The sequence below is a fragment of the Pseudophryne corroboree genome, chromosome 3, assembly GCF_028390025.1.
Source record: "Pseudophryne corroboree isolate aPseCor3 chromosome 3, aPseCor3.hap2, whole genome shotgun sequence".
NCBI lineage: Eukaryota > Metazoa > Chordata > Amphibia > Anura > Myobatrachidae > Pseudophryne > Pseudophryne corroboree.
In genome coordinates this window covers 686,890,080-686,915,907 of record NC_086446.1, presented here as the reverse complement: position 1 = coordinate 686,915,907, position 25,828 = coordinate 686,890,080, and the positions used below count along the sequence as shown (strand labels likewise).

The 25,828-nt window shown below is 47.1% G+C and overlaps 1 protein-coding gene across 1 annotated transcript in view; it reads right to left on the bottom strand.

Moving 5' to 3' along the window:
- Positions 1-25,828, bottom strand: part of LOC135056609 (glutathione S-transferase omega-1-like) — an 84,736-nt gene that overhangs the window by 33,644 nt on the left and 25,264 nt on the right. Inside the window, exon 4 of the mRNA XM_063962007.1 lies at positions 13,256-13,478. Within this exon, the coding sequence (XP_063818077.1) occupies positions 13,256-13,478 (223 nt within the window). The remainder of the gene's footprint in view (positions 1-13,255; positions 13,479-25,828) is intronic.

Sequence of the window (25,828 nt, the reverse complement as noted above, 5' to 3'; positions counted from 1 at the left end):
AGTCAATAAGGTCATTAAAAGGAATCAACATGGGTTTATGAAGGACAGATCCTGTCAAGCCAACTTACTTGGCTTTTATGAATCAGTAAGCGCAAACCTAGATCAGGGTAAAGACGTGGATGTAATCTTTTTAGACTTTTCAAAGCGTTCGATACTGTACCACACATGAGACTTATCTACAAGCTACAAGAATCAGGGCTAGGGGGCACAATATGCACTTGGGTCAAAAACTGGTTAGATAATAGGGACCAGCGTTGTGGTTAATGGATCTTTTTCAACTTGGACTGAAGTGCTAAGTGGTGTGCCGCAAGGCTCAGTATTAGGACCACTATTGTTCAATATTTTCATTAACGACCTAACAGAAGGTCTAGAGAGCATGGTGTCAATTTTTTGCAGATGATATCAAATTGTGTAAGGCTATAAATACAGAGGAGGATGCCGAGTCTCTTCAGAACGACTTAGTTAAATTAGAAGCATGGGCAGCCAAATGGAGAATGTGCTTCAACACAGACAAGTGTAAGGTAATGCACTGTGGTAACAAGAGCAAAAATTACACCTACCTACTAAATGGGGTAAAATTAGGGGATTCTGTACTGGAAAAGGACTTAGGTGTCCTCATAGATAGCAAGCTAAGCAGTAGTACCCAAAGTAGGACTGCAGCAAAGAAGGCTAATAAGATATTAGCATGCATAAAACGGGGTATTGATGCTAGGGACGAGAGTATTATACTCCCGTTATATAAATCACTAGTGAGGCCACACCTTGAATACTGTGTACAATTCTGGGCACCGTACTACAAAAAGGATATCCTGGAGCTTGAAAAGGTACAGAGGAGGGCGACCAAACTAATTAAAGGCATGGAGACGATGGAATACAAGGAAAGGCTTGAAAAACTAGGCATGTTTACATTGGAAAAGCGGAGACTAAGAGGGGATATGATCAACATCTACAAATATATAAGGGGACAATACACAGAGCTTGTGCGGGACCTGTTTTTGGTTAGATCAACACAGAGGACTCGTGGACACTCGCTCAGGTTAAAGGAGAGGAGATTCCGCACAATACTGCGTAAAGGCTTTTTTACGGTAAGGACAATACGTGTTTGGAATTCCCTGCCCGAGGGAGTTGTAATGGCGGAATCTGTCAACACCTTTAAGAATGGGTTAGATAAATTCCTAATGGATAAGGATATCCAGGGGTATGGTGCATAGTCATGCATTATAGTTACTATAAATAGGGATAAAATGCAACGGCTGACAGCAGCATCAGTCAGAAATTTTAGTCAAATCATCATGCATAGGAGACCACAAATAGGTTGAACTCGATGGACAATTGTCTTTTTTCAACCTCAGATCCTATGTCACTAAAACCTCATGGAAGCTTAACATGTTTATCTGGCTTAGCCCAGGATACCCCCAGTACATCAGAAAAATGCATAAAAGAAGGAAAATTCAAACCCTTTTTTTTTCTTTTTTGGAATAATCCTGCAGAAGCTGCTTCATCATAAGGCTCCTCGTCCTCAAACTTTAAAGTTTGACGAATAGCCTGGATAAGCTAAGTAACGCCTAAACTTTCAGGAGAACTGTCTTCCCAACTAGAATAGTCTATCCATTCCTGGTTTAATACCTCCCCATCCTCAGCGGAAGATACTTATGAATCCTCCCCTTCCCCCAAGATATGCACCACTGGGTAGGCTGCCGTTTACAAGGGGATCCGGTCGGGATCCCAGCAGTCAGAATGCCAATGCCGGAATCCCTGACACCGGCATCCCAAATAGGGTCTCCAGCCCAGCGGGAGAATCCCGACAGCCGGGATCCCGAATGTCCACACACCGCTGCACAGGAGAGGTAAGCAGTAGGGGCGGGGGATTAAGTTACATAAAAAGGGAGGGTCTTAGGTTTGGCCACCCCCCAGGGAGGGTTAGGTGTAGGCTGCGGGGGGTGGGGTTTAGGTTTAGACTGTAGGAAGGAAGGTTTAGGCTCCACCGGGGAGGGTTATGGTTAGGCTGTGGAGGGGGGGGGGGGTTAGGTTTAGGCAGCAGGAAGGGGGAGTTATAGTTAGGCGGCCATTGGAGGAGGGTAAGTATACTTACCTTCCCCTGTGGGATTCTGGACATAAGGATGCTGCCGTCGGTATTACAAGCACCTGCACCTGCTGAGCCTAAGACTGCTTCCAAAGAAGAACAAACCCTGGAAAGTCTATCCACCTGAACAGACATATCTCTAACCATCGGGTTACTATCTAAATCAGGAGAAGGAAACGGAGATGGTGTAACCTGCTGCAGAGGTATAGAGGCTGATGCACTAACATTAGTCTGTCCACGAACATCTTGTACCTCCTTAGCCAGATCCGCAATGGACTGACCCATAACCTTTGCCTATGCAGGCAATACCCTCCCCTGATTGAGTGTCCACGGATGACCACAGCACAGGCCCCTCAATCTCACAATCTGCACAAAACTCACATACTGTAGCTACACTACTCTAGCAACTATGGTGACCAATCCTGGGATTGGGATCAGTGGGATCCCGGGATTTTGGCAAAAAATTGGCTGGGATTCAATCCCGGTATTGAAAACTCTAATCACGGGGATTTGGGGATTAGCCAGCCCATTTGTTTGTTTTTTAATGCCGGGCAGCATTGAGCATCCTCAGGACCCTCAGATGCTGCCCGGCTCCCCCTGCTCCGTTCCCTCGGCTGTGCGCACTGCACAGCGTGAAGTAAAGTCAGAGGTCACGCTGCTCAGCCAGCCGCACGGACCTCACCGCAAGTCACTTCCTCGCACCAAGTGACCCATCCTCCCACCCGTCCGCACTAGGGTGAGTTATGTGGGCTGGGCAGAGCGGGGGAGGGTAGACACATTGAAAAGAAAAAAGAAACCGATCCTGGGATTGATCATTTTTCAATCCCGATTCCAGGGATTGAAAAAAATGGCCCGGGATTTGGCCATCCTACTAGCAAATTTAAGAAGAAGCACCACACAGTTTGTCTTTCTACTATACCACACTCCCCAGCCTCCGGCGTCCTCAACAGCAGCAAGGAGCAGCAGGTGTCTTCCCTTTTTCAATCAATCCTCCAGGAAGCTGCAGGAAATCACCTGACTTGGAAGGACCTCCCACAGGTCACTGGGAGTGTGGGCAAGAAGACATCCACCATTACCAGATCGAGCCTCTAATATTCAGGCAACTACATTCTTTCAATTGCTTCACTGTGCCTCCTGTGCCCCCTTAGGGGTAACCGGAGCTCCCATAGAGCAACCAAACCCCTGCCCGTGCCATTTCCTTGCATGGGAACTGCCTTTTGGTCACCCAGAATTACTGAAATAGTAAGCTGTGGCATCGGTCACAGCTGCAGCCTCTGAGAAAACAGCTCCTATGGGAGACTTTATTTAACATCCTAGGGTCCCAGCACACCCGTGAGTGCCTGATGACCCTCTTCAGGGGGAGAAGCAGACTGCAGCAGGGCAGTGAGCAGATACTGAGTACCGGTACTGCTCCTAATATCCGCTTCTCCAGCCATGATCCCATAAGTTCTAGGCTCTAAGATTTACGGTAAAAGTTTAGGCTAGAAAAAAACAAAATGCCTGGCACAAAATAAATAAATGGGGTGATAAGGGAAGGGGAGGTTATATAAGGGAGGGGGCGTTTCAGTCAATTAATTATTGTAGTCCTACTCCTTGGCCTATCCCACATATCCCAGCATCAGTGCTTCCCAGATAGGAAAATAGAGGAAACATCAGAGTTCGGCCGTCAACCTGCACATCCGACAAGCTTGGGCTCCATTACATCCGGAGCAATGAGTCAAGCATACTAAACTTGTCTGCATACCGGTGCCTGCATTCTGGGAACGACATCATCACTGCCGACATTATGATTATTGTGGTGTATATAATGGTTCTAAGTAAACTTGATGAATGGTTATTTGGTTGTACAAGGAAATTGTCATTTGGTTGTACCCAAGAAAAGGGATAATAAAAAATACTAGTCCACAATAAGAGCCACACACAATATAGGTACCCCTGAAGATACATTTGTTGTATTCGTAACTCACTAGGGCCCCACCCTGGTAGGGGACCATCTTCAGGGCATAGCGGCCTAATTTACATATCTATTATATATTATATTTCATTCCATTATACCGTCTTATTTTGTTATAATAGTTTAATAAGAAGGTAGTGAAGAGCGCAGTACCGGTATCTAAAGTATGTATATATATACACACACACACACACACACACACACGTAGATGTTGTCCTGAGGATGGGGCAGCAGCTCCAAAAACGTTTGATTCAACATCCAATACAGATGTCTTTATTCACTGTTGCCAGACTCTGAGTGCCATCTTTAATATTGTTGGATACTACTGTTTTCTGATGGGCACCTGAGCAGTTGGGGTATTTGTAGAGAGTCACACGGTTTTTTATAGTGGCTTTCACTAATTTTCACATACTGTAGCACTTTTTTCTGCAATTTGCACAATGTCACTTATCACTTTGGCCCTCATTCCGAGTTGCTCGCTCGCTAGCTGCTTTTAGCAGCATTGCACACGCTAGGCTGCCGCCCTCTGGGAGTGTATCTTAGCTTAACAGAATAGCGAACGAAAGATTAGCAGAACTGCTACTAAATAATTCTTTGCAGTTTCTGAGTAGCTCCAGACCTACTCACAGATTGAGATCAGCTCAGTCCGTTTAGTTCCTGGTTTGACGTCACAAACACGCCTTGCGTTCGGCCAGCCACTCCCCCGTTTCTCCAGACACTCCCGCGTTTTTCCCTGACACACCTGCGTTTTTTAGCACACTCCCGGAAAACGCTCAGTTACCACCCAGAAACGCCCCTTTCCTGTCAATCATTCACCGATCAGCAGAGCGACTGAAAAGCACCGCAGGATCCACAGTAAATCTACTAAGTTTTTAGTTAAATAACTAAGCGCATGCGCCCTGCGTGCCTTGCGCATGCGCAATTAGCAACAAATCGCAGCATAGCGAAAATCGGCAATGAGCGAACAACTTGGAATGACCCCCTTTATAAGAAAAAGTGCACATTATTTATACAATCCTTTGTCTGCCCATGTGACCACACCATCTGATGAGTGCATCCACATAAGGAACAAAGTACAGAGGGAAAGAATCTCCAAGAAAGATACTGTGACGGGCCTGGTACGCATATGACTTATAAAGATTCATACTGAAAGATTAGTCACGGTTATAGCACTGAAGGCGCAGAGGTTTTACTCCTAACGAACATTCTCATATGATTTACTGGAATACGAGCCAATTGAAAATCTCTCTTGCTGCCACTATAATTAGGAGTGCTGTTAAAACTACTTAATTATATATTATATATTTGTTTTTATTCTAAGTACTAGTTATTGTAAATAGTTAAGGTGAAAGCGCTTTTACACCCTTAATTTGCATATATATATATATATATATATATATATATATATACATATACATACATGTGCACAAATAAGGATGCACTCACCAGACTTCTCCAGGGTGAAATTGATAGATTTTAATCCAGACAGCACATAGGGGGTAATTCCAAGTTGATCGCAGCAGGAAATTTTTTTAGCAGTTGGGCAAAACCATGTGCACTGCAGGGGAGGCAGATATAACATTTGCAGAGAGAGTTAGATTTGGGTGGGTTATTTTATTTCTGTGCAGGGTAATACTGGCTGCTTTATTTTTACACTGCAAATTAGATTGCAGATTGAACACACCACACCCAAATCTAACTCTCTCTGCACATGTTATATCTGCCTCCCCTGCAGTGCACATGGTTTTGCCCAGTTGCTAACGAATTCCTGCTGCTATCAACTTGGAATTACCCCCATACTCACAAACAGAAGGTCAACGTTTCGGCTCACAGCAGAGCCTTTGTCAAGACCAGATTACCAGGTTGCCATCTCCATGATGGCAACCTCCCACAGGGAGATGGCAACCTGGTAATCTGGTCTTGACAAAGGCTCTGCTGTGAGCCGAAACGTTGACCTTCTGTTTGTGAGTATGTGCTGTCTAGATTAAAATCTATCAATTTCACCCTGGAGAAGTCTGGTGAGTGCATCCTTATTTGTGCACATGTATCGTGGAACTTTGTTCTGATAGGACCTGTTCCTGGATTTTGCACCCCAGCAACTGTGATTATTAACGACATGTGAGTGCGGCCCTTCTACAATGGATATATATATATATATATATATATATATATATATATAACCCTCTGACGAAGTCTTATGACGAAACACGTTGGGGCGTGGCCTGGTGACGTCATCATTGTATCCTGAATCATCTCCCCCCTGTGCAGACAGCAGCAGTGTCCCGGCATGCTGGGGTTCGTGAGTGTGAGGCAGGCGGCACGAGGCAAAGGGCTCTGACGCTTTGACCGGCGGCTGGTGGAGGTGATATCAGAGGATAATCTTTTTAAGCCAAGTGGTATTATAAGCCCACTCAGATGAAATCTGAGGTATTAAGAAAAGCATCACTGTTGAACCCGATGGACAATTGTCTTTTTTCAACCTTAGATACTAGATACTATGTTACTACTTGCTGTTTTAAAAACTGTTTGTGAATAAACAATATTGCACTATGAAGCGCTCCTCGAACTCTTCTTTTTTTTTTTATATATATATATATATATATATATGTTCAGCTGGGTACACACTAGATGACATTTCAAAAAAATTTGCAGATAGCGACCAATCGTTATGTCAGATTAGTTTTATCATCCAGTGTATACATCCTAGATAGTTAGCGAAGCACCTTCCAAGAGGTCGCTAGCGGTATCCCGAGTCGGCTATAAATGCAGCTCAATCTGGGGATGTTGCTACCGATGCCATGCTGCCAAATACAGTATGGGTCTGCTCCTGTCCCAACCGCCGCTTGCTCGCTGCCGAAATCGGCAAGTGTGTTCCATCACTACCGAGGTTGCCGGGTACACACATTGTTTAGCGTGTACCCGGCTTAAGAGTGTAACACAGAAACTGATTTTGTTGTTGATGTGAATATTTTACAAGGCGCATAGGTTTACTTCATTAAAATACAATTTTATTAGAAATCAATTAAAAAGATTGCAAATACTGTACACATTAATTAATTTTAAATTTTTATATAGGTTTAAAATCGTCCCCAATAAACTGGGATCTCACTGTATAATGGTAAGCTTCAGTAAAATAACATTAAAAAGTAAGTATTAAAGAAATGTGAAATAAGAAATTCTTAGTAATGTTACAAATGGGGCTACGGGCATTTTCCTAAACTTTTAATGTATATCCATCTGTGAACCTGCGATTGTATGTAGTTTCTGAAGTGATGTAGTTGGGATCACTGCAGTTGCAATGCCAGCACCGGAATCCCGACACCTGTCAGAATCCCGACACCAGCATCCTGACTGCCGGAATCCCAAACGTATGCCAGGGAGGGATAGGTTTAGGCTGCAGGGAGGGAGGAATAGGTTTAGGCTGCTGGGAGGGAGGGATAGGTTTAGGCTGCGGGGAGGGAGGGATAGGTTTAGGCTGCGGGGAGGGAGGGATAGGTTTAGGCTGCGGGGAGGGAGGGATAGGTTTAGGCTGTGGGGAGGGAGGGATAGGTTTTCGGCTGTGGGGAGGGAGGGATAGGTTTAGGCTGTGGTGAGGGAGGGATAGGTTTTCGGCTGTGGGGAGGGAGGGATAGGTTTAGGTTGCGGGGACGGAGGGATAGGTGTAGGCTATGGGGAGGGAGGAATAAGTTTCGGCTGCGAGGAGGGAGGGATAGGTTTAGGCTGCGGGAAGGGAGGAATAGGTTTAGGCTGTGAGGAGGGAGGGATAGGTTTAGGCTGTGAGAAGGGAGGGATAGGTTTAGGCTGTGGGGAGGGAGGGATAGGTTTTCGGGTGTGGGGAGGGAGGGATAGGTTTATGCTGCGGGGAGGGAGGGATAGGTGTAGGCTATGGGGAGAGAGGAGGGAGGGATAGGTTTAGGCTGCGGGAAGGGAGGGATAGGTTTAGGCTGCAGGGAGGGAAGAATAGGTTTAGGCTGCGGGGAGGGAGGGATAGGTTTAGGCTGTGGGTAGGGAGGGATAGGTTTAGGCTGTGGGTAGGGAGGGATAGGTTTAGGCTGCGAGGAGGGAGGGATAGGTTTAGGCTGCGGGGAGGGAGGGATAGGTTTAGGCTGCGAGGAGGGAGGGATAGGTTTAGGCTGCGGGGAGGGAGGGATAGGTTTAGGCTGCGGGGAGGGAGGGATAGGTTTAGGCTGCGGGGAGGGAGGGATAGGTTTCGGCTGCGGGGAGGGAGGGATAGGTTTCGGCTGCGGGGAGGGAGGGATAGGTTTAGGCTGTGGGGAGGGAGGGATAGGTTTAGGCTGTGGGGAGGGATAGGTTTAGGCTGCAGGGAGGGGAGATTAGAGTTAGGCTCAGAGGGGGGGGTGTAGAATTAGGACTCGGAAGAGGATTAGAATCAGTGATCCCCTGCCTCCTGCACCATTATCAGGATTCCAGCAGTCGGGACTGCCGGTATCCTGTACCCAACCCGTTTCTGGTAGTGGTTTTTTTTATTATAACATTGCCAGCTGTCCCTGATGTGAGATTGTAACAGTTATCTCTTCTGTGTCCCTCAAACAGCCAGGTTGCACTTTTCAATAATTGTAATTGTGTTTCTTTATATCATATCATAGGGGCACACTGTAAAAAGCTACTGCTTGCTTATGTTTGCCTGGTATTCCAAGACATTACAGTGTATAATACTGTTGCTCAGACGGCAATAAAGTTAATTCTCCTATCAAAGGGCTTGGTTCAAAGGTGTATGCACTACCAATGTTGGACGCAGCGGAGCGATTTTTTGCTTCGGAGCATGCATCTAAAGCAGGGTACACACTGGCAGATATATTGGCTGTTCAAGCGAACGGCCAATACATCGCAAGCCCGTCGGCGGGGGTGTACACCCAATATATCTGAAGGTCGTAATTCACAGACATATTGTGTTGACTGTGCAGCAGTGCTTGAAGTAGGCCGGTATACAACGGTATGGCATGCAGGCAATTCTTCGAGCACTGAGTCTGAAGACCCCCACCGCCGCATTGAGCTCTTGCTCCTATGACCACGGCGTTACGATTTCAAATCTGCCGCGGACCAGCAGCCAATCAAAAGTGGCCAAGTGGCCGCTCCTGATTGGCTGCCGGTCCGCAGAAGATTTTAAAATAGTAGCACCGCAGTCATAGGAGCCGCAGTGCCGCCAACCACAGCCTCCTCCTCCTTGCACTGCCGCCACCCTCTGCTTCCTCCTTCCCTACACCGCCGCCGAGCTCAGCCACCCCACCGCCCCGCCCTCAGTCCTTCTCTGCACCTCCGCCAACTCCCACAGATGTCTCCTCCGCACCATGCGGACCACAGCCTCATCCACCGCACCGCAGACCACAGCATCCTCAGCACCGCTGCTGCTAAATATGTAGTCTTACCCTGCTGCCTTTCTCTCTCCCTAGTCCTTACTGTATGCCCTTGCTGTCCCTCTCTCTGTCACTATCCCTATGTCCCTGCTGTCACTTTCCCTGTCCCTCTGTCACTCTCCTTGTCCCTATGTCCCTGCTGTCACTTTCCCTGTCCCTCTGTCACTCTCCCTGTCCCTATGTCCCTGCTGTCACTTTCCCTGTCCCTATGTCACTCTCCCTGTCCCTATGTCCCTGCTGTCACTCTCCCTGAACTTTGTCTCATTCCATGTGGCATAATGTGAATTTCGGCTCATACAGTGTGCTATAATTTGAATTTTGTCTCATTCTATGTGCTATAATGTGAATTTTGGCTCATAACGTGTGCTATAACGTAAATTTCGGCTCATTCTATGTGCTACAATGTGAATTTCTGCTCATACCATGTGCTATAACGTTCATTTCGTCTCATTCCGTGTGCTATAACGTGAATTTCGTATCATTCCATGTGGTATAATGTGAATTTCGGCTCATACCGTGTGGTATAATGTGAATTTCAGCTCATACCGTGTGGTATAATGTGAATGTCGGCTCATACCGTGTGGTAGAATGTGAATTTCAGCTCAGACTGTGTGGTATAACGTGAATTCCAGCTCATACCATGTGGTATAATGTGAATGTCGGCTCATACTGTGTGATATAATGTGAATTTCAGCTCATACTGTGTGGTATAACGTGAATTCCAGCTCATACCATGTGGTATAATGTGAATGTCGGCTCATACTGTGTGATATAATGTGAATTTCGTCTCATACCGTGTGCTATAATTTGAATTTTGTCTCATTCTATGTGCTATAATGTTAATTTTGGCTCATAACGTGTGCTATAACGTAAATTTCGGCTCATTCTATGTGCTACAATGTGAATTTCTGCTCATACCATGTGCTATAACGTTCATTTCGTCTCATTCCGTGTGCTATAACGTGAATTTCGTCTCATTCCATGTGGTATAATGTGAATTTCGGCTCATACCGTGTGGTATAATGTGAATTTCAGCTCATACCGTGTGGTATAATGTGAATGTCGGCTCATACCGTGTGGTAGAATGTGAATTTCGGCTCATACCGTGTGGTAGAATGTGAATTTCAGCTCATACTGTGTGGTATAACGTGAATTCCAGCTCATACCATGTGGTATAATGTGAATGTCGGCTCATACTGTGTGATATAATGTGAATTTCAGCTCATACTGTGTGGTATAACGTGAATTTCGGCTCATACCGTGTGCTATAACGTGAATTTCGGCTCATTCCGTGTGGAATAATGTGAATTTCAGCTCATGTCGTGTGCTATAACGTGAATTTTAGCTCTTTTCGTGTGGTATAATGTGAATTTTGTCTCATACCCTGTGCTATAATGTGAATTTCAGCTCATACCATGTGCTATAATGTGAATTTCAGCTCATACCGTATGCTATAATGTGAATTTCGGCTTATTCCGTGTGCTATAATGTGAATTTCAGCTCATACAATGTGGTATAATGTGAATTTCGGCTCATACCGTGTGGTATAATGTGAAGTTCGGTTCATACTGTGTGATATAATGTGAATTTCAGCTCATACTGTGTGGTATAATGTGAATTCCAGCTCATACTGTGTGGTATAATGTAAATTTCGGCTCATACTGTGTGGTATAATGTGGAAGGAGCACCAGTACTAGATAATATAAGGGGTCCTACTATTGTGGTGCATAATGTGTATAAGGGGTATATAGTGTGGTAAACTACACTGAAAGACACGCCCCCTTTTGAGTGGCCATGCCCCTTTTTCCAGACCCTGCTTGACTTCGGCATGCGCATAATTACGACCTTCAATTTTCCATACCCCCACTTCAAAATTTTCACTTTGACCACTGCTGTGCAGCACAGCTGATGGCCGATATATCAGGCAGTCGACTTGTTGCGGGGACACCGGTGACTGACATCTTAACATATTGGGCAGACGACTGATAATTGTGTCGGCCAGCTTCAGTCGCAACTATTGAGAGGTATCTTAGAGCAAGCACTGAGATGATCCATGTTATGGGTGTGTATGGGAGTGCCTGCAGGTGTTGGTGAAAGTGGTTGTATACACAGGCGTTCAACTGCTCACCTAGGTGGCCGTACTCGGATAGAGAAATTGTACCTGCCATAGAGCTCGTACACGCTTTGATGGAACCAGGGAAAAACACCACTTGCAGTTTTTACCACAATATTTGTTCCTTCTTTTCTTTTACATTTTTTCCAATTGGGAGATCGATCCACGTGGGATCAAGATTTAATGCCATCACGAGGAGTCCGTTATTGCCCCATCGTTAAAGTGTCAGCACTCCCAGGACTATATAACATCATATGAACATTGATCCTCATTTTGTATGGTGACTTTACATTTTCATCTATAGTGAGCACTAATTGTGATTGTGTTTACTTTGTATTATTTGGAATTTTCATTTGGTGTGTGTGTGTGTGTGTGTGTGTGTGTGTGTGTGTGTGTGTGTGTGTGGTGACACACCATTAACACAGTCGCAGATTGCAGCTCTTAGAGTGCACAGAGAAATTCTCTTTTATTTTTGTTATTTCTGTCATAGCTATATGGGTGCAGGGTGTGTGGTTTGGATCCCCCTAGAGCCAGGGGGCCAATGTGCAAGGTGTACACCTTGCACCGATTATAGACACAGTATATGCCAATGGATGTGCACCATCTTGTCACAGGAAATACCAGAGGAAACACTTGTGATAATGCATATATGACACATCACTGAAATATAGCTACTATTTTTATTTTTTTTATTTTGGATTTCTCTGAACTAAAGGTTTACGGATGATAGATCCCATTGACGTACAAATATATATTTTTTCCCAATCATGACTTACTGGGTCGTCAGTAGGTTAGCCTTGTATGTAGCTGAAGCCAGTGAATCAGACAGGTACTGTACACTAAGGGGTAGATTTATAGTATAGTGCCTATAGTAACGTCAGATTCTAGCTATCATTTTTTTATTGCATCCTAGAAAATTATAAAATCTGATTGGATGCTATGGGCAATACATTTACTTGCCTGTTTTAGAAGCTTTAGTAAATGTACCCCTGAGACAGGAATAAAAAAAAAATTACATCTCTCTCCTCACAGCACCTTTGAGACTGGTTCTCAAGTGTATCTGTAGCTTTCAATCTATAATTATTATTATTACTACCAGTTATTTATACAGCGCACACATAGGGGGCTATTCAGAGATGGACGCAGATCTTGCTTCTGCAGCAAGATCTGCGTACAAATACTCACATGCTGCGGCCCACTCAGCACAGGGCCAGGCCGCCCAGCATCTATGTTGCAACGCCCCATGATTCGTTTGCAATTTAATTGTGAATGCATCAATTCGAGGACGACCCTTGCCTGCGCAGCCTGGCTGCGCTGCCAGCCGGTCAGGCACCATTTTTTTTTCTCGGAGCGGCTGCATGCGACGTCACACAGTCGCCCCAAAAACACTCTCACCAAACACTGCGGCGTCACTCCCCCCCCCCCCCCCCCTCCTCCCCTACCCCCCTACGCCACCTGGAGCTGTCAATCATGATACGATTGCATATTCCGGTATGTGATGGCATCATGACAGCCTGCACACACACACTGCAGACAGTGCACGTTCGCAGACCCTCTGGATGCTGATACTGTGTATAAACACGCGGCTGCATCCAGGTCTGAATAAGGCCCATATTCTGCAGCACATAGTGGTCTATGTACAAAGCTTTGGAGAGATACATACACCCAAAAGTTGGAATCATCACAACCACCCACTTTAAAATACACACAAAGCTTACAACCACTCCTACCGTGGAAAAATATTCCAGCAGAATCTTCTCTTGTGCCTTTATATAAGGATCTTTCGGCGTCAGCTTCACTCCAGGAAAGGCTTCATCGAGGTAGTCACACACAATGGCCGATTCATATAGTATTTTACCATCAGATGTTTCAAGACAAGGGACCAGTCCCAGAGGATTTTTCTCAAAATACCAGTCAGGCTTGCTCTGTAAATTAATGTTCACAACTTCATGCCTAAACAAAATGGTAAATAAAAAGTTGTTGCCATAGCAAAATTGTATAAAAGATCGTTAGGACATTTTTTCTTTCTAAATTATAAGTAACAGAACCACTGAGTGGCAAAACAAAATGTGCAATTGTATTCTACTGGGATAACAGTGTGGCACAAAAGTCATGTGTACTTAAAGGTCATTGCTAATTCCATAAAAACCATGTTGAAATCAGAGTCAAGTGAAAAGTTAAAACCCTCCAAACAAAAAGGCAGGAATAAACCCACTGAAATAAAGGCCCCACTTTATCTACAGAGGTGTGTCCAAGGGCTCAGTTTGCATGCGCATTAAAGCACAGTAATATAAACTATTGCTCAGACTGTGTCTGGCCCTATGATGTCTGCATGCCATTTAACCAACTTCTTGTGACCTTAGCTTGTGGAATTGTGGAGCGTGTGGCTCCATATCCCAGAGTTGGTGGAGCTGTCCGAGACTGCAATTATTCTGGCATAAAGTCAGTGACCTACTCCATTCCTAGCTGTAACCCAAATCTGCACCTGCTTCCAATTCCCAGTGTGCCCAAATATACCCAGAAACTCATAGGTCACATACTGTACTTATAGCGTCATAGCCCTTAACTGGAAACAAACACTCTAATCCAGGCATGTCCAAACTGCGGACCTCCAGCTGTTGTGAAACTACATATCCCAGCATGCCCTGACACAGTTTTGCCGTCAGAGAATGCTAAAGCTGTGTCAGGGCATGCTGGGATGTGTAGTTTCTCAACAGCTGGAGGGCCGCAATTTGGACATGCCTGCGTCTAATCCATTCTCGACTCCAGCTTTATTAATTCAGGTTTGACAGATGTATGCAGCATATTGCTAGCATCCTTCCCAACCAGTTTCCTCACACCTTGAGCAGTTGGTTGACAGTTTTTGAACCCAACACCTCCTCTGAGACCTGAAAATCCAACTTGTTCTTCCCGATTTACTATGGTTTCTTTTTCCTCACCTCTTTCAACCCGCACTTACACTCCCATGTGTCCCTTGATACTCTCTCTATCCTTATTCTCGTCACTTTACACCCGATATCTATGTGAATGTTGCTCTTAATATTGAATACTGTAGTTTGAAGCTTTTATCTTTAATAATGGTCTGTCTACTGTAGATAAGATTTTGATATTTTCAAATTTTCTCGACCCATGAATTCTGTTTGTTTTACAATTGCCTGTTTTTTGTTCCACATTCTGACTATCCCTACCCTTCCTGTCCCCTCCTACCGTATGTACCTTTATCCTTCAATATTTTGCTTTATAAAAAACTCTAATGCAATTTTTTTTTTTTTTTTTTTTAAACACAGACCCTGCCCATGTTCCATTTTGAAAGCAACATAATATATAATATAATATATAACTAATTTAGTACTGATGATGTTGCCCATAGCAACCAATCAGATTCTATTTATTATTTTCTAGAATCAGCTAGATAAATGTTAAGTAGAATCTGATTGGTTGCTATGAGCAACATCACCAATTCTAAAAAACTCCCACCTTAGTAAATGTACCCCCGAGAATCTAAATTATTTTTTTAGGTGGGTGGAGGATATATGCAAGCATAGGATGGATCAGAGAACAGTTTTATATGCATCGGCTGTTTTATATCATGGATTTGGAACATTTAATGTTGTTATTATTATTATTAGCCTTAATTTTTATGGCGCCATGAGGGGTCTACAGCGCCTTACAATGTACATAAACAGGAATAGTAAGAAAACAGAAAGTGGTCTCAGGCGTTGTAGCATGTAGTGTTAATTCTAATCTGTATATCAGCAGCCACCCAGAAAAGGCATGCCAGCCCCTAAAAACAGACAATTATACAAATAAATCCAGGTGGAGCTTAATACATAAAGATCAGAGATATTTATTAAAAGTAAGAATACAATATTAATAAACCTCCCTGGAGAACAGCACAGACTATATCACATCAATATAATTTGTACATGGGGGCGTGGCCTAGCTGATAAGCTGTGAGGAGGGGATTTATGAGAGCTCTAGCCAGCCCTACTATTATGGTTGATTCTATTTCGGAGTGGGAGAAGGGACCTTCTGACGTATCTAGGGGAGGAGACACGTCACCAGGGGAAGGAGCTACGTGCGAACAGGGTACCCGAAAAGTACCCTCGCGGGCTCGCTTCGCTTGCCACGCTTCGGGCTCGGTGGCTCGCTCCGCTCGCCACCTGATTACTAAAGATACTAGTTGGTGGCGTGGACAGTAGGTGAACTATCCCGCTGGCCTAGCTCCTCCCCCTTGTGTCGTAACTCCTCCCCCTTACGAAAAAGGTCCCTTAGCCCACTTGATTCTAGCATCTACCCTACTTTATTACAGGGTTGCCGACTTCTGGGCTGCTCTCTCCGGGAGAGAGCAGCCCGTCGGCTCAGCAGGGGGGGGGGGGGGGGGGGTCTGAGGTGACGTGCAGGGAGCGGACCAGAGGCGTAATGGGGCGGAGCAGAGGTGGAATGGGCCGTGGCTTCCGGGCAGCGTCATTTAAGCCACGCCCCCCGCTGTGCAATGCCGCGATTACCGGAATTATACAGCAGGGGGCGTGGTTACGATGACGCGATTCAACAAGAATCGCGTCATCACCTGCCCGGACCGCCCACTTTACTCGTTAAGTGGGCGGCGGGCAGGGGGTGACCCCCGTAAATCGGGAGACTTGCCTGCTCTTCCGGGGGGCCGGGAGGGTCACCCGTTTTTCGGGAGCCTCCCGGCCATTCCGGGAGGGTAGGCAAGTATGCTTTATTATACCTTTGTACCTGCAGATTTGAAGATCCCTGCTACTCTACTTACCCCCTGATACTATCCTGCAGTGATCGGGAGTGAGAGGTCGAGGTTGCGGAGACGGGGGACTCTTCTAAGGGTCCCTGCAGGTTGCGGCCTCTCCCTCTCTGCGCATCCAGGGCCTGTGGTGTGGGCTCCCCCTGGACCGGAAGTTCAGCCGGGAGGACCCGTTCGGCGGCGGAGGTCGGCGGTACGGGAATCCCCGCGGGAGGGGGGCGGCGGCTGAACCCGCGATCATCTCCTCTACGACCCGGTGGCTGAGGGGTGGACTCTCGGCACCCGGCAGCGGCGGCCCCGAGTGGGCGGTGTGCTCCACCCCGCCGGCTCACCTCTTAGCGCCCGGAGGATCAGCCGGGCGCGTGATCATTGTATGTGTATAGACGCCTGTCCACGGCCATGGGCGGCTCTGGGAACGGTGTGGACGAGGTGCGCGGCTCCCTTTGCTGTCGTGCTGCTGCGACCTGGTCCCTGCCGGCCTTGAGACTGCTGAGCTGCGCCTACCCGGCTGGGTCGGCGGCTGCAGTAGTGTTGAATTATAGGCCCCTGGTACTCATTCCCTCACCTGGGCCGCATCTCTGCGCAGGGTGGCTGCTCTCCCACCCCCTGTTCCACACCCCAGGCTGTCAGTGATTTTAACACAGCCTCCATATAGCAGCCTGGCTGTATACATATTTCCTTTTGCCCTGATCTGTCTGTCGTCTTTATATCAGTGGTACGGGCTGTCTCACTCACGTCATACAAGCCCCCCGACTGATATTCCATATACAGTACTAGCCCACCTAACTTTGGAGTCGGGTCCATATCCATATACTGGGGGGTGCTGATTGTTCCCTCTACTCGGAGCCCTTCTGCTAAGCTGTGCCTTATGGCCGTCCTCAGGAATCAGACCTGCCACTGCTGCATTGAGATGTGAACCCCTCTACACTATGCCCTCTTAGGGCCTCCCTGCAATCACTTTAGCAGGTACATTTCTCCACGCGGCGTGGCTGTCCCTCTGCTGTATTGAGGCCCTCGCTGAGCTCCCCTATCTACTGTGTTGGAAGGTTCCCTGGAAAGTGCTGTATCATGCCTCCAAAGAAGCACAAAGCATCCAAACCGGTTTCTCAGGTCGCCTTTTTTAAGCCTTCTCATTATCGCAACAAACCTCAGGAGGCTGGGGCTCCTGCATCCGGACCGACCCCCTCGACTATGTTGTCCTCTCCTATGGCATCTACACCCCCCTCAATAACTCCCCGTCTTCTCCACGCCTGGATGATAGCGAAGCTTTAACAGTGGGCAACATGAAGCTCTTGTTACATCAGTTTAAGGACGAAGTGGCTTCGTAGTTCAGGGCCATGTTGCAATCCTGCCAGAGCTCCATTGAAGACTTGGGCGAGAGAACCGGTCAGCTGGAAACAAAAATGGGTGAGGTGGTGGGTTCGCATAACTCCCTTATTGACTCTTATGACACCCTTGAGGGAGAAGTGGCAGCCCTGCGGGATAAAGTAGCGGATTTGGAGGATCGCTCACGCAGGTACAACCTTCAGCTCAGAGGAATTCCTGAATCGGTTTCCAATAGCAGCCTTCATGATTATGCTATAGAGGTCTTCAAGAAATTGCTACCCACCGCCACTTCATTGGATCTGATCATTGACCGTATACATCGGGTTCCAAAGGCCCGTAGTGCTCCTGAGGGGTCGACAAGGGATGTCTTAATGAGAGTCCACTTCTACCATATTAAGGAGTCCCTGCTTAAGGCAGCTAGGCCCTCCTCTGACACCGCAGAGGCCTTAGGTCCGCTTCAACTTTTTGGGGACTTGTCGCAGTACACTCTCATCAAAAGGCGTTCCTTTCAACCTGTCACAGTGGCCCTTAGGAAAGCTGGCATCATTTATAGGTGGGGTTTCCCTACGCGTCTGCTAATTTCCAGAGAGGGTTCCACCATTGCTGTGTCTTCCGTGGAAGATGGGATGAGACTTCTTCACAAGTGGAATCTTGGGGGAGATCGCTGGTCTGGCTCTTCTGATCGCCGACTCCAGCAGGACTGGTCGACGGTTGAGAAATAGAGACCTGCATGTGCTATGCCTGTTTGCCAAGAACGGCCTTAGTTCGGCTGGTGTTACCTTGACAGGATACCTTACTACGAAGTTTGCTATAGAAACTGTATATGTTGACTTATGTCGTTGAGTTATGTTTTTCTTTTCTCCTGATAGCCCTTTTTCTCCAGTTTTGTTCATTTACAAGTTATTTAGAGTTTTGTTTCAGGAGATAAGGACGCACAATAGGTCTTACTAAGCTATTCCTGCTGTTGCCATCAGGTCAACCTGTTGATTCTAGAACTCAGCGATTTGCTTAAGATCGCATGAGTATGTAAAATTGCATTTATAGGTTCTATATGCCACGTGGACATGTGAGTACCGAGATTCACGACTCTCGGCTGTCTGATTGCGGGGAGGTTGGCCACCAACCCCTCTACCTAGTAGTGTGAGGCGCTGGATGTTTTGGCGCCTTACTATGACTGTATCTCTACGGGTCTGTTCCTATCTTTTCTTTCTGTCGTCTATCTCCTTTTTTCCCCTGTTTGTTTTCCTTGTGTGTCTTGTCTCCCCCATGGCTTTGAGTTTGCTGTGTCGAAGTTCTCAGGTTTCGGTATTCTCCTTAGATACATTTCTCTGACGTCCTAGTGGATGCTGGGAACTCCGTAAGGACCATGGGGAATAGCGGGCTCCGAAGGAGGCTGGGCACTCTAGAAAGATTTCAGACTACCTAGTGTGCACTGGCTCCTCCCACTATGACCCTCCTCCAAGCCTCAGTTAGAATTCGTGCCCGGCCGAGGTTGGATGCACACTAGGGGCTCTCCTGAGCTCTTAGAAAGAATAGACTTAGGTTTTTTATTTTCAGTGAGACCTGCTGGCAACAGGCTCACTGCAGCGAGGGACTAAGGGGAGAAGAAGCGAACTCGCCTGCTTGCAGCCGGATTGGGCTTCTTAGGCTACTGGACACCATTAGCTCCAGAGGGATCGACCGCAGGCCCAGTCCTTGGTGTTCGGTCCCGGAGCCGCGCCGCCGTCCCCCTTACAGAGCCAGAAGCAAGAAGATGGTCCGGAAAATCGGCGGCATGAAGACTCTGTCTTCACCAAGGTAGCGCACAGCACTGCAGCTGTGCGCCATTGCTCCTCTCACACTTCACACTCCGGTCACTGAGGGTGCAGGGCGCTGGGGGGGGGGCGCCCTGAGGCAGCAATAATAACACCTTGGCTGGCTAAAATACCTCAATATATAACCCCAGAGGCTATATATGAGGTAAATACCCCTGCCAGAATTCCATAAAAAGCGGGAGAATAGGCCGCGAAAAAGGTGCGGAGCCTATCTCCTCAGCACACTGGCGCCATTTTTCCCTCACAGCTCGGCTGGAAGGAAGCTCCCTGGCTCTTCCCTGCAATATACAGTAACAGTAAGAGGGAAAAGAGAGGGGGGGCATTAAATTTGGCAGTATATATACATATATTATATGAAAAGCAGCTATTAGGGACATAACTCAGTTAGTCCCTGTATATATATAGCGCTCTGGTGTGTGCTGGCATACTCTCACTCTGTCCCCCCAAAGGGCTTTTTGTGGGTCCTGTCCTCTGTTGAGCATTCCCTGTGTGTGTGTGGGGTGTGTCGGTACGGCTGTGTCGACATGTTTGATGAGGATAATGAGGTGGAGGCGGAGCAGATGCATTTTGAAGGGACGTCACCCCCTGCGGGGCAGACACCCGAGTGGATGAACTTATGGAAAGAAATGAGTGCACGTATAGATTCTTTACATAAGAAATTTGACGACATGCCAAATGTGGGACAGCCGGGATCTCAGCTCGTGCCTGTCCAGGTGCCTCAGGGGTCGTCAGGGGCTCTAAAACGCCCGCTACCTCAGTTTGCAGACCCGGGGATACTGATAACAGTGTCGACGACGATGAGTCAAACCTAATGCCTGTCAGGGCCATTCACTGCATGATTGAGGCAATTAAAGAAGTGTTAAACATTTCTGATTTACATCCAAGTACCACAAAAAAGGGTATTATGTTTGGGGAGAAAAAACTACCCGTAGTTTTTCCCCCATCAGATGAACTAAATGAAGTGTGTGAAGAAGCGTGGCTTTTCCCTGATAAAAAATTTGTAATTCCTAAGAAGGTACTAATGGCGTTCCCTTTCCCGCCAGAGGATAGGTCACGTTGGGAAACACCACCTAGGGTGGATAAAGCGCTCACACGTTTGTCAAAAAAGGTGGCACTACCCTCTCAGGATACGGCCGCCCTTAAGGAGCCTGCTGATAGAAAGCAGGAGGCAATCCTGAAGTCTGTATACACACACTCAGGCATTATACTTAGACCAGCTATTGCGTCAGCTTGGATGTGCAGTGCTGCCGCTGCATGGTCAGAAAAACTGTCAGAAAATATTGACACACTAGACAGAGACACTATTCTGCTAACGATTGACCATATAAAAGATTCAGTCTTATATATGAGAGATGCACAGAGGGAAATTTGCCGGCTGGCATCTAAAGTAAGTGCATTGTCTATCTCTGCTAGGAGATGCTTATGGACTCGTCAGTGGACGGGAGATGCAGATTCCAAGAGGCACATGGAAGTTTTGCCTTATAAAGGGGAGGAATTATTTGGGGATGGTCTCTCCGACCTAGTTTCCACAGCAACGTCTGGGAAGTCAGCATTTTTACCCCATGTTCCCTCACAGCCTAAGAAGGCGCCATTTTATCAGGTTCAGTCCTTTCGGACCCAGAAAAGCAAGCGTGGAAAAGGAAGGTCTTTTCTGTCTAGAGGCAGAGGTAGGGGAAAAAGGCTGCAACAGACAGCAGGTTCCCAGGAACAAAAGTCCTCCCCCGCTTCCTCTTCCAAGTCCGCCGCATGACGGTGGGGCTCCACAGGTGGAGCCAGGTACGGTGGGGGCCCGCCTCAGAAATTTCAGCGATCAGTGGGCTCGCTCACAGGTGGATCCCTGGATCCTTCAAGTAGTATCTCAGGGATACATGCTGGAATTCGAGGCGGCTCCACCCCACCGGTTCCTAAAATCTGCCTTGCCGATTGCTCCCTCAGACAGGGAGGCGGTGCTGGCGGCAATTCACAAGCTGTATTCCCAGCAGGTGATAATCAAGGTACCCCTACTTCAACAGGGCCGGGGTTACTATTCCACACTATTTGTGGTACCGAAGCCGGACGGTTCGGTGAGACCCATTTTAAATTTGAAATCCTTGAACATGTACATAAAAAAAAATTCAAGTTCAAGATGGAATCGCTCAGGGCGGTTATTGCAAGCCTGGACGAGGGGGATTACATGGTTTCCCTGGACATCAAGGATGCTTACCTGCATGTCCCCATTTACCATCCTCACCAGGAGTACCTCAGATTTGTGGTACAGGATTGCCATTACCAATTCCAGACGCTGCCGTTTGGACTCTCCACGGCACCAAGGGTATTTACCAAGGTTATGGCGGAAATGATGATACTCCTTCGAAGAAAGGGAGTTTTAATTATCCCGTACTTGGACGATCTCCTAATAAAGGCACGGTCCAAAGAACAGTTGTTGGTGGGAGTAGCACTATCTCAGGAAGTGCTGAACCAGCACGGCTGGATTCTGAATATCCAAAAGTCACAGCTGGTCCCGACGACACGTCTACTGTTCCTGGGGATGATTCTGGACACAGTCCAGAAAAAAGTGTTTCTCCCGGAGGAGAAAGCCAGGGAGTTGTCTTCTCTAGTCAGAGACCTCCTGAAACCAAAACAGGTATCGGTGCATCACTGCACGCGGGTCTTGGGAAAGATGGTAGCTTCTTACGAAGCAATTCCATTCGGCAGGTTCCATGCCAGAATCTTTCAGTGGGACCTGTTGGACAAGTGGTCCGGATCGCATCTTCAGATGCATCGCTTGATAACCCTGTCTGCAAGAACCAGGGTGTCTCTTCTGTGGTGGCTGCAGAGTGCTCATCTTCTGGAGGGTCGCAGATTCGGCATTCAGGACTGGGTCCTGGTGACCACGGATGCCAGCCTGCGAGGCTGGGGGGCAGTCACAAAGGGAAGAAACTTCCAAGGACTATGGACAAGTCAGGAGACTTCCCTTCACATAAATATTCTGGAACTAAGGGCCATCTACAATGCCCTAAGTCAAGCAAAATCCCTGCTCCTACACCAGCCGGTACTGATCCAGTCAGACAACATCACGGCAGTCGCCCATGTGAATCGACAGGGCGGCACAAGAGGCAGGATGGCAATGACAGAAGCCACAAGAATTCTCCGATGGGCGGAAAATCATGTACTAGCACTGTCAGCAGTGTTCATTCCGGGAGTGGACAACTGGGAAGCAGACTTCCTCAGCAGACACGACCTCCACCCGGGAGAGTGGGGACTTCATCCAGAAGTCTTCCAAATGATTGTACATCAGTGGGGTCGTCCACAGGTGGACATGATGGCGTCCCGCCTAAACAAAAAACTAGAGAGGTATTGCGCCAGGTCAAGAGACCCTCAAGCGATAGCTGTGGACGCTCTGGTGACACCGTGGGTGTACCAGTCAGTTTATGTGTTCCCTCCGCTGCCTCTCATACCAAAGGTATTGAGAATAATAAGAAAGCGAGGAGTAAACACAATTCTCGTGGTTCCGGATTGGCCAAGAAGAACATGGTACCCGGAACTTCAAGAGATGATCTCAGAGGACCCGTGGCCTCTGCCGCTAAGACAAGACCTGCTACAGCAGGAGCCCTGTCTGTTCCAAGACTTACCGCGGCTGCGTTTGACGGCATGGCGGTTGAACGCCGGATCCTGAAAGAAAAGGGCATTCCGGAGGAAGTCATTCCTACGCTTATTAAAGCCAGGAAAGAGGTTACAGCAAATCATTATCACCGCATATGGCGGAAATATGTTGCATGGTGTGAGGCCGAAAAGGCCCCAACTGAGGAATTTCAACTAGGTCGATTTCTGCATTTCCTGCAAGCAGGAGTGAATATGGGCCTAAAACTGGGTTCCATTAAGGTACAGATCTCGGCTCTATCGATTTTCTTTCAGAAAGAACTAGCTTCAGTACCTGAAGTTCAGACATTTGTAAAGGGAGTGCTGCATATTCAGCCCCCATATGTGCCTCCTGTGGCACCTTGGGATCTCAACGTGGTGTTGAGTTTCTTAAAATCACATTGGTTTGAACCACTAAAAACCGTGGATCTGAAATATCTCACGTGGAAGGTGGTCATGTTATTGGCCTTGGCTTCTGCCAGGCGAGTATCAGAATTGGCGGCTTTGTCTTATAAAAGCCCTTATCTGATTTTCCATATGGATAGGGCAGAATTGAGGACTCGTCCCCAATTTCTCCCTAAGGTGGTGTCAGCGTTTCATTTGAACCAGCCTATTGTGGTGCCTGCGGCCACTAGGGACTTGGAGGACTCCAAGTTGTTAGACGTGGTCAGGGCCCTGAATATATGTTTCCAGGACGGCTGGAGTCAGAAAATCTGACTCGCTGTTTATCCTATATGCACCCAACAAGCTGGGTGCTCCTGCTTCTAAGCAGACTATTGCTCGTTGGATTTGTAGTATGATTCAACTTGCACATTCTGTGGCAGGCCTGCCACAGCCAAAATCTGTCAATGCCCATTCCACAAGGAAAGTGGGCTCATCTTGGGCGGCTGCCCGAGGGGTCTCGGCTTTACAACTTTGCCGAGCTGCTACTTGGTCAGGGGCAAACACGTTTGCAAAATTCTATAAATTTGATACCCTGGCTGAGGAGGACCTGGAGTTCTCTCATTCGGTGTTGCAGAGTCATCCACACTCTCCCGCCCGTTTGGGAGCTTTGGTATAATCCCCATGGTCCTTACGGAGTTCCCAGCATCCACTAGGACGTCAGAGAAAATAAGAATTTACTCACCGGTAATTCTATTTCTCGTAGTCCGTAGTGGATGCTGGGCGCCCATCCCAAGTGCGGTTTATCTGCAATACATGTACATAGTTATTGTTAACTAAATCGGGTTATTGTTGAGCCATCTGTTGAGAGGCTCAGTTGTTTCATACTGTTAACTGGGTTTCATATCACTAGTTGTACGGTGTGATTGGTGTGGCTGGTATGAGTCTTACCCGGGATTCAAAATCCTTCCTTATTGTGTACGCTCGTCCGGGCACGGTATCCTAACTGAGGCTTGGAGGAGGGTCATAGTGGGAGGAGCCAGTGCACACCAGGTAGTCTGAAATCTTTCTAGAGTGCCCAGCCTCCTTCGGAGCCCGCTATTCCCCATGGTCCTTACGGAGTTCCCAGCATCCACTACGGACTACGAGAAATAGAATTACCGGTGAGTAAATTCTTATTTTTTTAGTTTAAGCGGTCGATCTGCCTCCCGATTAATCCATTATGGTTAAAATAGTGTCACTGAATGTTAAGGGATTGAACTCCCCACAGAAGCGTAAACTGGCTTTGTCCTCCTCCTATAAAATGAAGGCGGATGTTGTCGCAATACAGGAAACTCACTTTAGGAAATTAGACCTCCCTAGATTTCATGATAACCATTTCCCTACCTGTTATATGGCTAACGGCCCCACAAAAAAAGCCGGTGTAGCGATCTTCTTCTCCCTGAACTGCTCTTTCACCCTAGAATCCCAAGTTGTAGACCCGGAAGGCCGGTACCTCATGCTAATGGGGCTACTTGAAAATACTATGGTCACTCTAGTCTCATGCTATGCACCAAACTCGGGCCAACTAGCGTTCTGCAAGAAACTATGCTCCCTAGTACAGAAACATGCTAAAGGGGCTGTCATGATTTTGGGGGATTTTAATTTAGTTGTTGATCCTAGTATGGATAGATCTCGTTCTACTAGACATACCTTGCCCAGGAATAAAAGCACTCCAGATAGGAAGGCTGGCCTCCGCCACCTACTTGATGAATACGACCTTTATGATGCATGGAGGGCGAAACATCCCACGGTAAGGGACTATACATTTTACTCTCATGTCCATTCCTCGTATTCTAGGATTGACCTTGTTTTAACTAATAAAGAGACACTACTGACTATTAGGGAAATAATTATATCGCCAATGACTTGGTCCGATCATTCCCCACTACTGGTAATATGGGACCCGGAGGCTTGTAAATTCTCTCCAGGGCCCTGGAGGTTGGGGAATTTCTTACTTAGTCACTCTGAAGCTTCCCTCGCCATACGACGTTCTATACAGCTTTATTTAGATACTAATAAGCCGGAGGACTCCTCGATATTTAATAACTGGTGCTCCCTTAAGGCGGTAGTTCGGGGATCGGCCATTCAAACAGCCTCTCGGCTTAAACGTTCTCAACAAACTGAGCACTTGCTGGCTGAAAGTGAAGTTGCCAAATTGGAATTGACCCATAAAGCTGACCCACAAAATAAATCTGTTGTCATGCTTCTGCTAGCCGCTAGGGAAATGGTGAATGTTTTCTCTCTTCGGGATGTGCAACGTAATATTGCACGACTGAACCAGAGATTTTATGTGCTTGGTAATAAGGCAGGTCGACTCTTGGCTCGGAAATTACGAGGCAGACGAGCTCGGGCCAGAATTC